Source organism: Petaurus breviceps, unplaced genomic scaffold (genome assembly GCF_028583685.1).
Source record: "Petaurus breviceps papuanus isolate PSGF00001 unplaced genomic scaffold, PetGlider_PUasm1.0 66, whole genome shotgun sequence".
Lineage (NCBI taxonomy): Eukaryota > Metazoa > Chordata > Mammalia > Diprotodontia > Petauridae > Petaurus > Petaurus breviceps.
The window spans coordinates 5,531,420-5,543,291 of record NW_027186442.1 but is presented as its reverse complement, the minus strand read 5'-3'; the positions used below and the strand labels follow the sequence as shown (position 1 = coordinate 5,543,291).

Genomic DNA, 11,872 nt, shown 5'->3' with positions numbered 1-11,872 from the left:
CTATCTATCTATCTATCTATCTATCTATCTATCTATCTATCTACCTACCTATCTACCTATCTACCTATCTACCTATCTACCTATCTACCTACCTACCTACCTACCTACCTACCTACCTACCTACCTACCTACCTATCTATCTATCTATCTATCTATCTATCTATCTATCTATCTATCTATCTATCTATCTATCTATCTATCTGAAAGGGACGGAGGTGTAAGGAACTGAAGATAAACTTTTTTTTCTCCTTTCAGCACAACCCAAGACTGGCCTCCCCTTTCTCCATGCCCTGTACTCCACAAATGTCAGACCCAATACTTCCAAAGCCTTGTGTGGCCCCACACAATGGAGACCCCATCCAGAATGTCCAAAGGGCACAAGCTGCTTTGGCAACAATGCAAGTGCATTTAAGGAGCTGACTCTGGGCCACCTTGCCTAGACCCTCAGGGGCCCAAGCCCCAGAACTGAGGGCGCAGACTTTTCCCATCCTGTGCCCACTTAGCTTAAGCTGCGTAGTTGGAGAAAATTATCACAAGAAACAAGGACCAGTGGAAAGAACGGGAAGATACCATCTGTCATAATGTTCTGTACAGTCTTGGGCCTTGTTCTTGGGGCCCTCATTTCCCTATCCATAAACAAGGGGCTAGATTAGACGATCCCGAAGGCCCCTTCCAGCTTTTTTTGTTCTGGATTCTAACTTTCATTATTCTACAGTTCCTTCCATAGCTTACATTTGTGAGTCTAAGTGATGTCTCTAAAATAGAAACTGTGATTGACATTTGCTGTTTCATGTCACTTACAAATCCATTTTGGGGAAAGCTTCTTATTTCAATTGATCTCAGTTTTTTGACGAGCTAGACAAAGATTTCCCATCCTTTTGGATGGGAGGTGCTGTGGCTGGTGGTAGTGGGGGTGGATATGCATTTAAATAAACCGTCTGCTACTTGTGACATATGGCAGGTGACCGGGGTGAGGGGTAGCATGACTGCAAGTGACAAATGGATTCTGGGTAGTGTTTTCCCAAAGATAGTCTGCTACAGATATCCTTAACCTCTGAACCATAGGTCACCTTCATTATAATCTTGTGCTGTTGGAACAATCTCCCCAATAGTACTTGGAAGGCCTCAATGGCAAGCCCTTTTCATTAAATTTAAGGAAGCAGTAATTTTTCCTTTCTTTTCTTTTCTTTTGATTTTGGGAGGCAATGGGGTTAAGGGACTTGCCCAGGGTCATACAAGTAGTAAGTGTCTGAGGCCAGATTTGAACTCAGGTTCTGACTACAGGACTACCTAGCTGCCCCTAGTAGCTTTTCTGATGGGAATATGAGAAAATGTGATGAGGACAATATTGAAGATGCAGCATGAGACAGTAGATAGAGAGTAGGCCTAGAAGCCAAAAGGACTGGGTTAAAATTCTTCCCCTGACACAACTGTCGGTTCCTGGGCAAATCCTATAACATCTCAGTGCTCTGGGCCAGTGGTATCAAAGTCAAATAGAAATGAATCAGCTGCATATTGACACATTATAATTATCTACATTGTGTTGTATTTTTATTTATTTTTTTTAAAATTCTCAATTACATTTTAATGTAATTGAGGTTAGGAGAGAGGTTGAGTTTGACACTTTTGCTGTAGGAAATTTTCTAGGACTATAAATTGTCTATAAAGTGCCGACTGGCATTAGCAGAGGGAGTTTCTTCTTCTGGGATGTCTCTATGTCAGTGAAATCATAGGTCCACTCTATGCCATTACTATTGTTGTTACTAATGCTGCTGCTAGTATGTCCATGATTTTACCTTTCTACATTACTTTTCATTACTTAGGGGCAGGTAGGTATTGCAATGGATAGAGCACTGGGCCTGGAGTCAGGAAGACTCATCTTCCTGAATTCAAGCTTGGCCTCAGACACTTACTAGCTGTGTGACTCTGGGCAAGTCACTTATCCTTGTTTGCCTATAAAATGATCTGGAGAAGGAAATGACAAACCACTCCAGTAACCTTTCCAAGAAAATCCCAGATGGGGTCACGAACAGTTGGACATGACTTTACATCATTTTCTAGTTTTCCAAGAACTTTCTAATCTGTTATCCCCAATTGATCTTTACAAATGACAGCGTAGGTTTGATCATCCCATTTGACTGAGGAGACACTGAGGCCCAGAAGGAAGAAATGACCTACTCCAATAGGGGATGGAGCTGGGATTCTTCTTAGTTTCCCAGCTTGGTGCTTCCAGCTGGAACGGGCAGTTTGCAGAACCAGAATGTGGTTTGTGTCAGGGAGAGTGAATTCTAGGATCTTCAACAAACTTCAGCTTAAGTTTCTTGTCATGAACTGCTCTCTTGCAGTCCTGGAATGATGTGGACAGTGTCCTTGCTTGACTCCTCGGACAAAACTGTGTTTGACTTGTCCATCCTCTTCTTCGGGGGGTGGGGGTGGGGGAAGAAAGTTGGTCTGAGTGGCAGTTATCCTTGCTTTACTTCTCACTGTTCTCCCCTGAGGAGCTAGGAGCAGGATTCAGGCTAGCTTGATATGAGAGGAAATGACTCCTGGAAGCATGCAATCATGCAGCTCCATAAAGGAGTTTGTCCAGGATGGGAGTAAAAGAAGCGGAGTTGTGGACACATCGTCATAAGCTGAGTCTGGGTAGGGACAAATGATGGAATGGTTTCATGTAGGATGCTGGGCAGGAGGCTGTAACTTGGGCCATGTGAAAATCGGTCAAAGGAATTGGGGATGTTTTGCCTGGAGATGAGGATTAGGGAAGCCATATGATTCCTTTATTAAAAGTATTTAATAGGTCATTGCTTGAGGAAAGGTTAGTGAAAAAGTAAAAAAATACTGAACTTGAGTTTGAATCTTGATTCTGCTGCTGTTTATTATCTGGGTAACCCCTTGGGTAAGTCAAGTCACTTAACCTGCCTCAGCTTCCCTATCTAAAACGTGGAGAGGTTGGACGAGGCCACTAAAGTTCCTTCTCACTCTGGATCCCTACCCCTCTTAAGTCTTTTCTACTTGTCCAACAGGGACTTAGACTTGTTCAACTCAGCTTGAGGAGCCTAGGTCCTGATAGAGAGAACTGTCTTTGTCCTGTAGGGAGGTGGTTATTTGCATGTTGTCTCCTTCATTAGAATGTGAGCTCCTTGAGGGCCTGGATCCTGTAATTGCTGTTTGTTTTTGTTTTTATCCCTGGTAATTAGCACAAGGCCAGACACACAATAAGCATTAAATAAATTCTTGTGGAGATAAGCACTGGGCAAACACAATGATACAGTGGCCACATCAATAAAAGGGCTGTCTTTTTCTGTGTCCTGTATCCACCACCCCTCTAGCAGGAGGTGGGTAACAATGTGCTTCACCATAGGCCCTCTAGCCATCTGGTTGATCCTTGCGCTTTTCTAGGTCTTTCAAAATTGTTTTTATTTGCTTTGTAGCTGTCCTTCAAATTATTCCTTTGATTTTGCCACCTTTCACTCTGCCTTAGTTTAGAGTTCCCAAGATTCCCTGATCTGTTGTAATTTCTTATGTTTGGATACCACATTTTGTTTAGCCATTCCCAATTATCTTAAGAAAAAAACTAAGGCATCTCTACAAGTCTGGCTCTTTGATCTGCCACCCCTCCTTTAGTCGCCACTTGAGGATGAGGAAGTTTGTTTTGTTTGTTCTTATTTCCTGCCTGGTATTATCTTCCCTCTTCACCTTTCCCTTTCCCTGCTTGTTCCCCTATTGTGTTAATGTGTCTCTCACTATGTGTGCATGTGTGCGTGTGTGTGTGTGTGTGGGGGGGGGGAGAGGAGACATTCTCCTTTGTCCATTTCAGGTAAGAGGTTCATCTGATGCCCACCTCTCCAAACCTTCCCTCCATATTTGCTTGCTGTTATCATGTACTCCGATTAGGAGAAATAGCAAGTTCTTTCTCTTTCCTCTTTTCTATTCCAGTGTATTCCTCATCATCTTCCATCACATTCCTCTTTTTAGAACCCTTAGAACAGAACAATCTGCCCCTCAGTCATTCCATTTTCTTATTTAATTTCCTCAGTATCCTTTGGAGAATTGCTCAAATGAATTTACTGTTATTAGGTTTCTCTGGACTCTTGAGTGTGTATTTTCAAGTTCCTGCTCAGTTCTGGGTTGGGTTTTTTCTTTCTTTTTTTGATCAGAAATGTTTGAAAGTATCTTATTTCAGTAAATGGCCATTTTTCTCTCTGAAAGATTGTCTGTGGCTTTGAGGGGTAAATTACTCTTGGTGACAGACCTATCTCTTTTGCCTTTTGAAATATATTCCAAGATCTCTCCTCATTTATAGTAGAAGGATCCTGACTGGTTCCTAGGTCCTTGAACTGCTTCTTTCAGCATTTTTTCCCAGTATTTTCAGTACTATTTTTCAGTATTTGGAAGGACTAGATTTTGTCTGTGACATTCCTGGGACTTTTTCTTTTGGGATTTCTTTCAGGAAGTGACTTTCAAAGTGGGGTACACTTTGATGCTTTTATTTTTACTTTGCATTCTTGTTCTAATAGATCTAGGAAGTTTTCACTTAGATTTCTTGAGATACAATGTCCAGGCCTTTTTTTTTTTTTTACTTAGGAAGTCCAGTGCCTTAAATTCTTTCTCTTTATTTTTATTTCTTTTATTTTCTACATTTATTTCTAACTTGTTTTTTTAATCTCAGTTTACTTTTTCAGTTTTACAATCATATTTGTTCTAACATTATTTATCTCATGGAATTATTCACTAATTTCTGTTTAGTATATTCTGTTTTTCAGAAAGTATTACTTGGGTACAGGTGAATACTTTCTGTTCCAAGTATTTATTCTTCTAATTCATTCCTCAAACTCATATTTTTAAAAATCTCTTGCTTCATTTCTTCCAAATAGTCTTGTAGTCCTTGTGGAAAATCCATTTTTCTGTTGAGTTTCTGTTCCCAGTTGTTGCTAAGTTCCTTTGGAAGAGATTTCTAGATTTATGGTAAATTTTTATACTATTTAAGGGATTTTTTCTTTTACTGATGTATCTAGATTTAATCCTTGAATTGGGGCTTTGTGCCAGAGCTAGCCTCTGTCCCACAGCACTCTTGGGTAGGGTGGTTGGTTCTGCTTATTGGCTCTGGGTCACCTGGGTTACTGTGCTAACTTAAATCTCCTGGGGCTAGCGTCTTCTGGATCTTTGTTCAAAGTGCCAGATCTTAGGGTCCCTCTGTGACTTCTCAGGAAAGAGTATTGAGAACCTCAGACCCTGGGCCTGGGATATATTAGTCTAAATGCTGCTATGCCTCATTGGTTGCTGTAGCTTGTTGAAACTTCCAAGGTTTCTACCTTAGGGCTTTTTCTGGGAGCCCCTTGCTCTCCACACAATGTTGTAGGCTACGTGTGCTTTTTGCTCATTTGGGGTACACTTTGAGGCTCCTCGGTGTGGTTTCCTGTGCCAGCATGACTGCTTTGGCTATTGAGTGACCCCCTTTCCTGTTTCCTCTAGGTTTCTGGCTTGTTTTGGGGCAGTCCTGTGGTGGTAGAAGGATACACATACTATAGTTTATCACTGGCTTTCTTGCTTATTACTAGATCTTGTGTGATTTAAAAATTTTCTCAAGTAGGTATGTAGGGGGAGTGGGCTGGTTGGACTCTGTTTAGGTAGCCATCTTGGCCAAAGGTTGTCTTTTTTTGCTTTCCTGTGGCAACATCACTTGGGAAAGATGTTTCAGGAACAAAGAAAGGAGAGATATTAGAACTAGAAAAGCTTTTAGAATACTTATGATTCAACCTCCCCCCTTTTATAAAGGAGACAGTTGAAGGGAGTGAAATTCAGGCTAAAGTCTTAGAGATTCTCTTTGGACTTCAGTTGTCCCGGCTTCTCATTAGAGCTTCTGCTGTGGTCCTAACCCCCATCTTCTTCCTGCCCATAACCACACAGAATCACATACTGATGGCGCATTGGGTTCCAAGGTTCCTTCTACCTCATAAGATCATGATGTCTTGATCTTATGAATAGCTGATCTCTAAGGCTCTTCTTACGTCTGACATTCCATGATTGTGAGGTCCCTCCTGGTTTTGACAATTTCTGGTTTGATGATTCTAAGGTCCCATCCAACTCTTACATTATCCAAGAATCATAGAACTAGAGTTGGATAGTCCACAGAGGTCATCTAGTCCAACCTTTACTTACCCATGTCATGAATCCTGTTGGTAACATCTTCAATTAATAGCTCTCACTATAGGATTCTGTGATTCTAAGACCTCTTCCAGTTCTCAGGGTCCAAGTCTCCATAATGGTTTCCTTGACCTGACAGTCTTGGGTTCCATACTGCCCAGCAGAGACATGTGGATAATTCAAACTTGCACTGAGAAATCAAAGCCAAGCTAAAAGGTATAATTACTTCTCCACAGGGTCCTGCTCACATGACAGCCGAGCTTTCTTCCTCCCCAGCAGTGGGCTATGTCCCCATGGGACAGAAACCTGAGGCAGTAGTGCATGCCATGAAGGTACGTCTCTGTGTCCCTTTCTCCACTCCTACCCCTCTCTCTGCTGTACAGTGTAGCAGCAAGCCCCCTTGCATACCCAGGATGGCTGCTAGCACAGGTTCTTTGGTCTGCTTTTTTAAAGGAAAACAACTCAAAAAGGGTTAACAGTCTTAGTTTGATCAAACATATATATCATTTACTAATTCAGGGGAAAATTCAGCACCCTGAACCTCAGAGAAAATACAAACAGAAATTTCAAAGCCGACAAAAAAATACAGAGAAAATAACACCACTCAAGAGACCTTCTAGCTGTCTGACCATTACATACATACATAGTTAACAGAGAGAGAAGCACCAACATCTGGGCTTAGGGACATTGCAACCTTCATGACCCACTGCCTAATTACAAAGTAACAAAAGGTGTGGGCCTTCCTGAAAAACAAGCTTCCCCTAAGCGAATTTCTCTTGTTGGGCTCCAAGTGAGGCCCATTAAAGGGCAGGGAAAATCTTCAAATTCCCTTACCATTACATATACATACAGACTCAGAGGGCACCCTAGACCACAGTTGCCTAGGACTATGTTCCTGATGTGCCACTGACTGTCTGAATGTGTAACTTTTTTTGATTTTTCATCCCTTGAAAAATTTCTTGTCCTTTTTTTATTTTTGTGGGGATGGGAGGTGGGGTGGAGAAGAAATGAAGAAACAGAATGTGTATTTGTGTGTGCATGTGTGAGTGCACTTGTGTGTGTAATGATAATAATGGAAACAGATTTTTAAAAGTCTTGGATGTAATATTCTTTGAGTCCCATTTCCTTGCTTCCAGATGGGACTACCTCCAAACCTATGAGGAACCTAAGAGTCTACCTTTGGTTGTTATGCATATATGTATGTGTGTGTGTATATAGATATAAATATATATGTGTGTGTGTGTATACACATATCCATCCATACATACACACATTCATATATGTATGTCCAAATAGGTATATATACGCACATGTAATATAATGTTTTATATTACTCATATAATTTTAATATGATATGTAAACACACACATATATACATGTGCATACACACACATATTTGCTCAGAATGGATTTTCTAAAAGAGCTTTAGATAACAGTGTCAGAGCTTTTAAGAGTAGGACTTTTTTTTTTGTGCTCTCTTCCTTTATGCCATCTTTCTGTAGTTCCAGAACATAGGTAGCAATGTAGCCTCCTGGAAGGAGTAGGCTGGGGATCCTATTCCCAGAGCTGGTTCTTCCACTCTACAACTCTGGACAAATCATTTAACAGGAAGACAGAAGTGCCTCCTCCCCTTCCTCACAGGAAAATTATGCAAAGCAATGAGAATATTGATAATATTGATGACTCACCTTTATGTGGTCTTTTAAGGTTCCAAAAAGCCTCCCTCATAAGAACCCAAAGTCAATTTGGAAATGTACAGGTGTTATATAAACAGTAGTGGCCATTGGAATCATAAATCACAGAATGTCAAAACCAGAAAGGGCTGAAGAGTCATAAAATGTATATTAGAGCTGAAATGTATATCACATAAATGTATATTATGAAATGTATGTGTATTATGAAATGTATATTATGTAAAATGTATATTAGAGAAGAAATCTTAGGAATCATCAATTCCTACCCCCTCATTTGATACATGATTAAGACAGACCCATAAGAAGAGAAATCACTTGCCCCTGGTCATATACCTAACAAGTGGTGGAGACTAAAAGATCTCTTTTCTTAGAACAGATCAGTGTTTAAATGTTGAGCAGCAAGTGTAGATGGGATATGAAGGGAAAGTAGGGTGTGAGCATCAGAAGGGTCTTGAATGCTAGATTAGCAAGCTTAGACTTTATATTGAAAAAAATGTTGTCTCATGGTGAATTCTGGATTACAGCTGGTCAAAGAACAGTGACTGAACATTACTATGTGTCCTTCAAATACAGATCACTCAATCCTTAAGGGCTCATATATCTAATTATGACACAAGGAGGGAAGAAAGATATTTTCAGCTTATCTAGCAGTTGTGTCAAAATCCAGGGCTGGAAGACTGAGTTTAAACCAGTCTAAGTGTAAACCTCTACTGGAGGAAAAAACTATTCGCTAATAACCCTTGTGCATTCATTTGCCTCTAGGTCTTGGAAGTTCATGAAAACCTGGACAGGCAGATACAGGACAGTTATGAGGAAGACCTGAGCGAAAAGGAGAAAGCAATCGTCCGTGAAATGTGCAATGTAATGACCTTAAATTCTATGGGGTCTTGGAGAAATTGTTCTCATGGCTCTTGCCCTACTCTCTAGAATGGACCAAAGGGCACTTGGACATGTCTTAATGTGAAAGGCAGGATGGGGGAAACCTGCCTTTCAGTCCCAGTTCTGTCATCTGCCAGTTGTGGACAAGTCACCTGACCACTCTGGGCCTCAGTTTCCTCAAGAATGATATAGGGATGAAAAATTCTTGTTCTGCCTCCCTTGCAAGGTTCATAATTAATGCAAATGGGTTTTGACAAGTAAAAGGTTAATTGAGAAATGATTTTTTTTTCTGGGAGGTTGGAAATATTCATAGAGTTTTAGGATGTTGACATTGCTAAAGGTGTTAGAGATTGTCTTCTGGATTAAGAGTCTCAATTTACAGAGAAGTGAACTAAGGACCCACAATAATGGTAACACGCATTTCAAGTGCTTCCTGTAAGCTAACCGTTGTGTGACAGCAGTTCTCAAAAAGCACAGCAAGTTCATAGGATTGTATATTGTTTTAGAGCTGGAAGAGATTTGAGAGGCCAAATAGTCTAACTCCTTCATTTTATAGATTTAGGCCCAGTGAGATTAAGTGACTTGCCAAGGCCATATAGGTGTGTGTGACAAAGGCATGATTTGAATCCAGGTCCTCTGACTCAAAAGCCAGTGTTCTTTCCCTTGTACTGTCTTGCTTCTGAATTAATACAGAAGGCAGAGCCAGAATTCAGATCTGACTGGTTCCCAGGTACCCATTGACTGAATGATCCCACTGCCTTTTTCTTGTGGGCAATGATGTGGGTAAGTGGCTTGCCTACATGTAGGCTCAGACTCAGATCTCTTAACTCCTCCCACTATAACAAGGGCTGGCAAATGACCGTTTGTTTGCTTCTGTATGGCCTAGGAGCTAAGAATATTTTTTACACTTTTTTAATACAAACTTTATTTTAAAATGGAAAAACCATTCTTAGCTTGCAGATAGTGGGCCAAATTTAGCTTCTGCATTGTAGTCTACTGACCCCTGTACTGCCCCGTAGGCTCTCTGCTCACCCTTAGTCACCTGAGCCCACAGGCAGCATTGGTCTCATCGTCTTTGGGAGGAGCATGTTTCTGTGTCCCAGGGTTTGTGGCTCCTACTATGTATCCAAAGATCTGCCTGTATGGGGAAATTTGGAAGCCACCATTTTCTTGAGGGGAAAGTATATTGTACAGTGTTAGAGGGAGGCAATGAGATATAATAAGGAAGACCTGAGTTCATCTCCAGCCTTTGACCACAGTGACTGTGTTACCCTGGGAGGTACAAATCTCCATTTCTAAAGGTTGTTTTTTTTTTTAATTGAAAATGTCCTAACTTGCTTAAAAAAAAAAACACCTGAATAAATATGCTCCCTGGGCTCAGATGCTTATTGTAGCAAGGTAAGTGCTGCCCTCTCCTGACCAATGCCTAGAATAGGGACTTTGTGTTCTTGGAATTCCACATATCTTAGGCTCTGTGACCCAGGGCAAAACATTTCACCTTTCTAGGCCAGTTTCCTCATTTGAAACAACTTTCATTTGTATAGTGCTTTATTGTCGTTGTTAATTGTTTTTATTCATGTCTGACTCTTCCTGACCCTATTTGGGGTTTTCTTTGCAAAGATTCTAGAGTGGTTTGCCATTTCCTTCTCCAGGTCATTTTACAGATGAGGAAACGGAGTCAGAGGATTAAGTGACTTACCCAGGGTCACACAGCAAGTAAGCGCCTGAGGATATATTTAAACTTGGGTCCTCCTGACTCCAGGCCTGGCATGTTATACATTATTGCACCACCTAGCTAACCTTGAATTGTGTTTTCTAGTTTATAAAGACCTTTATGAATATTCATTCTTATCTTAAAGCAGACTGATGAGGTCAGTAGCATGAGGATCATTGCCTCTGTTTTACAGAGGCCTAGAATTTAAGTGACTTACCCAAGGCCACATAGTAAATGGTAGAACTAAGATGGACGCTTAGGTCTCCAGACTCCCAAGTCCAGTGAGCTTTTATCAGGTAGTGCCTTTCTGTGCATAATAGTAAGTGTGGCCACTGCTCACAGTGACTGTCATAATACCAACATCTGCACCCCCAAGGAGTATTCTGGTTTAATTTTCCGCAAGTTTGTGCAAAGCTGTATAGGCATAAGTTTAGAGTGATGTGACCTTGAGGAAATCCCTTTCACTTTCCTCATCTGGAAAATGATGAGACTGGAAGTAGATGGTTTCCATTTTCTTTTGGCTCTAACATTCTGTGTTTCCTGCTCCTGGGAACTTATAAACAAACATTCTCTTATTCTGTCTACCTGTCCTCGTGGGGTGAATTGAGGGGTCCATAGAGGGAAAGAGGGAATTAGAGTAAAGTATATTATTAAGAGATCCCTTGCCTTGAAGACCAAAAGACTTGGGTTTGAGGCTCACCTCTAACTTAGGGGACTGTTTTAACCCTTTGAGTCTCAATTCCTTCATCTGAAAAATGAGGATAATAATCACTACTGCATTTCCCTCTCAGGATTATTGTGAGGACCAGAGGAGATAATAATGAATATTAATGCTCTGTAAATTCTAAAGTGCTTTACAAATTTTGATTATTTAGGGGAAACTGAGGAGAACAGGAAAGTGACTTGTCCAAAATCACACAGGGAATTAGTAGAGGAGGCAGGAAATTTGTATTTGGATATTTGAATCTGACTGCTAGTCTTGAGCTCATTCTACTCCACCAACCTGTTGATTGTTTTGATCTTTTGATCCTACTGTCTCCTTGTCTGAGGACAATCATCCAGAGGAATTGATATTTAAGGAGGAGGCCTCCCCGGTAACCCAGATGTAGCGAAATAATACTGGGCTTCATCCCTAAAGATTTGACTAGTGGATGCCTAGACCTGGAGGGAGACCTTGGTGTCTGCTTCTGCTGAGTGTATCAGCTTCTCCTTGCCCATTCATCTCCACTTTCCCCCAGAACCGTCCCAAAAAACATCATCCTCAGCCTGTGGTTGCATTTTCCTTAGCCAGATTGATTTCTAGGCTTAGAATTAGTAAAGCCAGAAAGTTTCCTTAGTTTGAATTTTGGACCAGTGTTGCCATCTAGTGACCTTTGCTAACAGTACAGGCAGAGACCTCAACTCAGAATGTGGAAATTAGCAACCATCAGCAGAAGGCCAA

General features: G+C 41.0%; 1 protein-coding gene across 4 annotated transcripts in view; it reads left to right on the top strand.

Annotated features, from left to right (window-relative positions):
• Window positions 1–11,872, top strand: part of LOC138173882 (coiled-coil domain-containing protein 85C-like) — a 190,416-nt gene that overhangs the window by 172,715 nt on the left and 5,829 nt on the right. For 2 of the 4 annotated variants that reach the window (XM_069103959.1, XM_069103958.1), the window contains exons 4-5: window positions 6,381–6,476; window positions 8,601–8,699. The exons of 1 other annotated variant lie outside the window; for it this stretch is intronic. In XM_069103959.1, coding sequence (XP_068960060.1) covers window positions 6,381–6,476; window positions 8,601–8,699 — 195 coding nt within the window. The remainder of the gene's footprint in view (window positions 1–6,380; window positions 6,477–8,600; window positions 8,700–11,872) is intronic. One more of the 4 variants, XM_069103961.1, reaches the window with a different exon arrangement.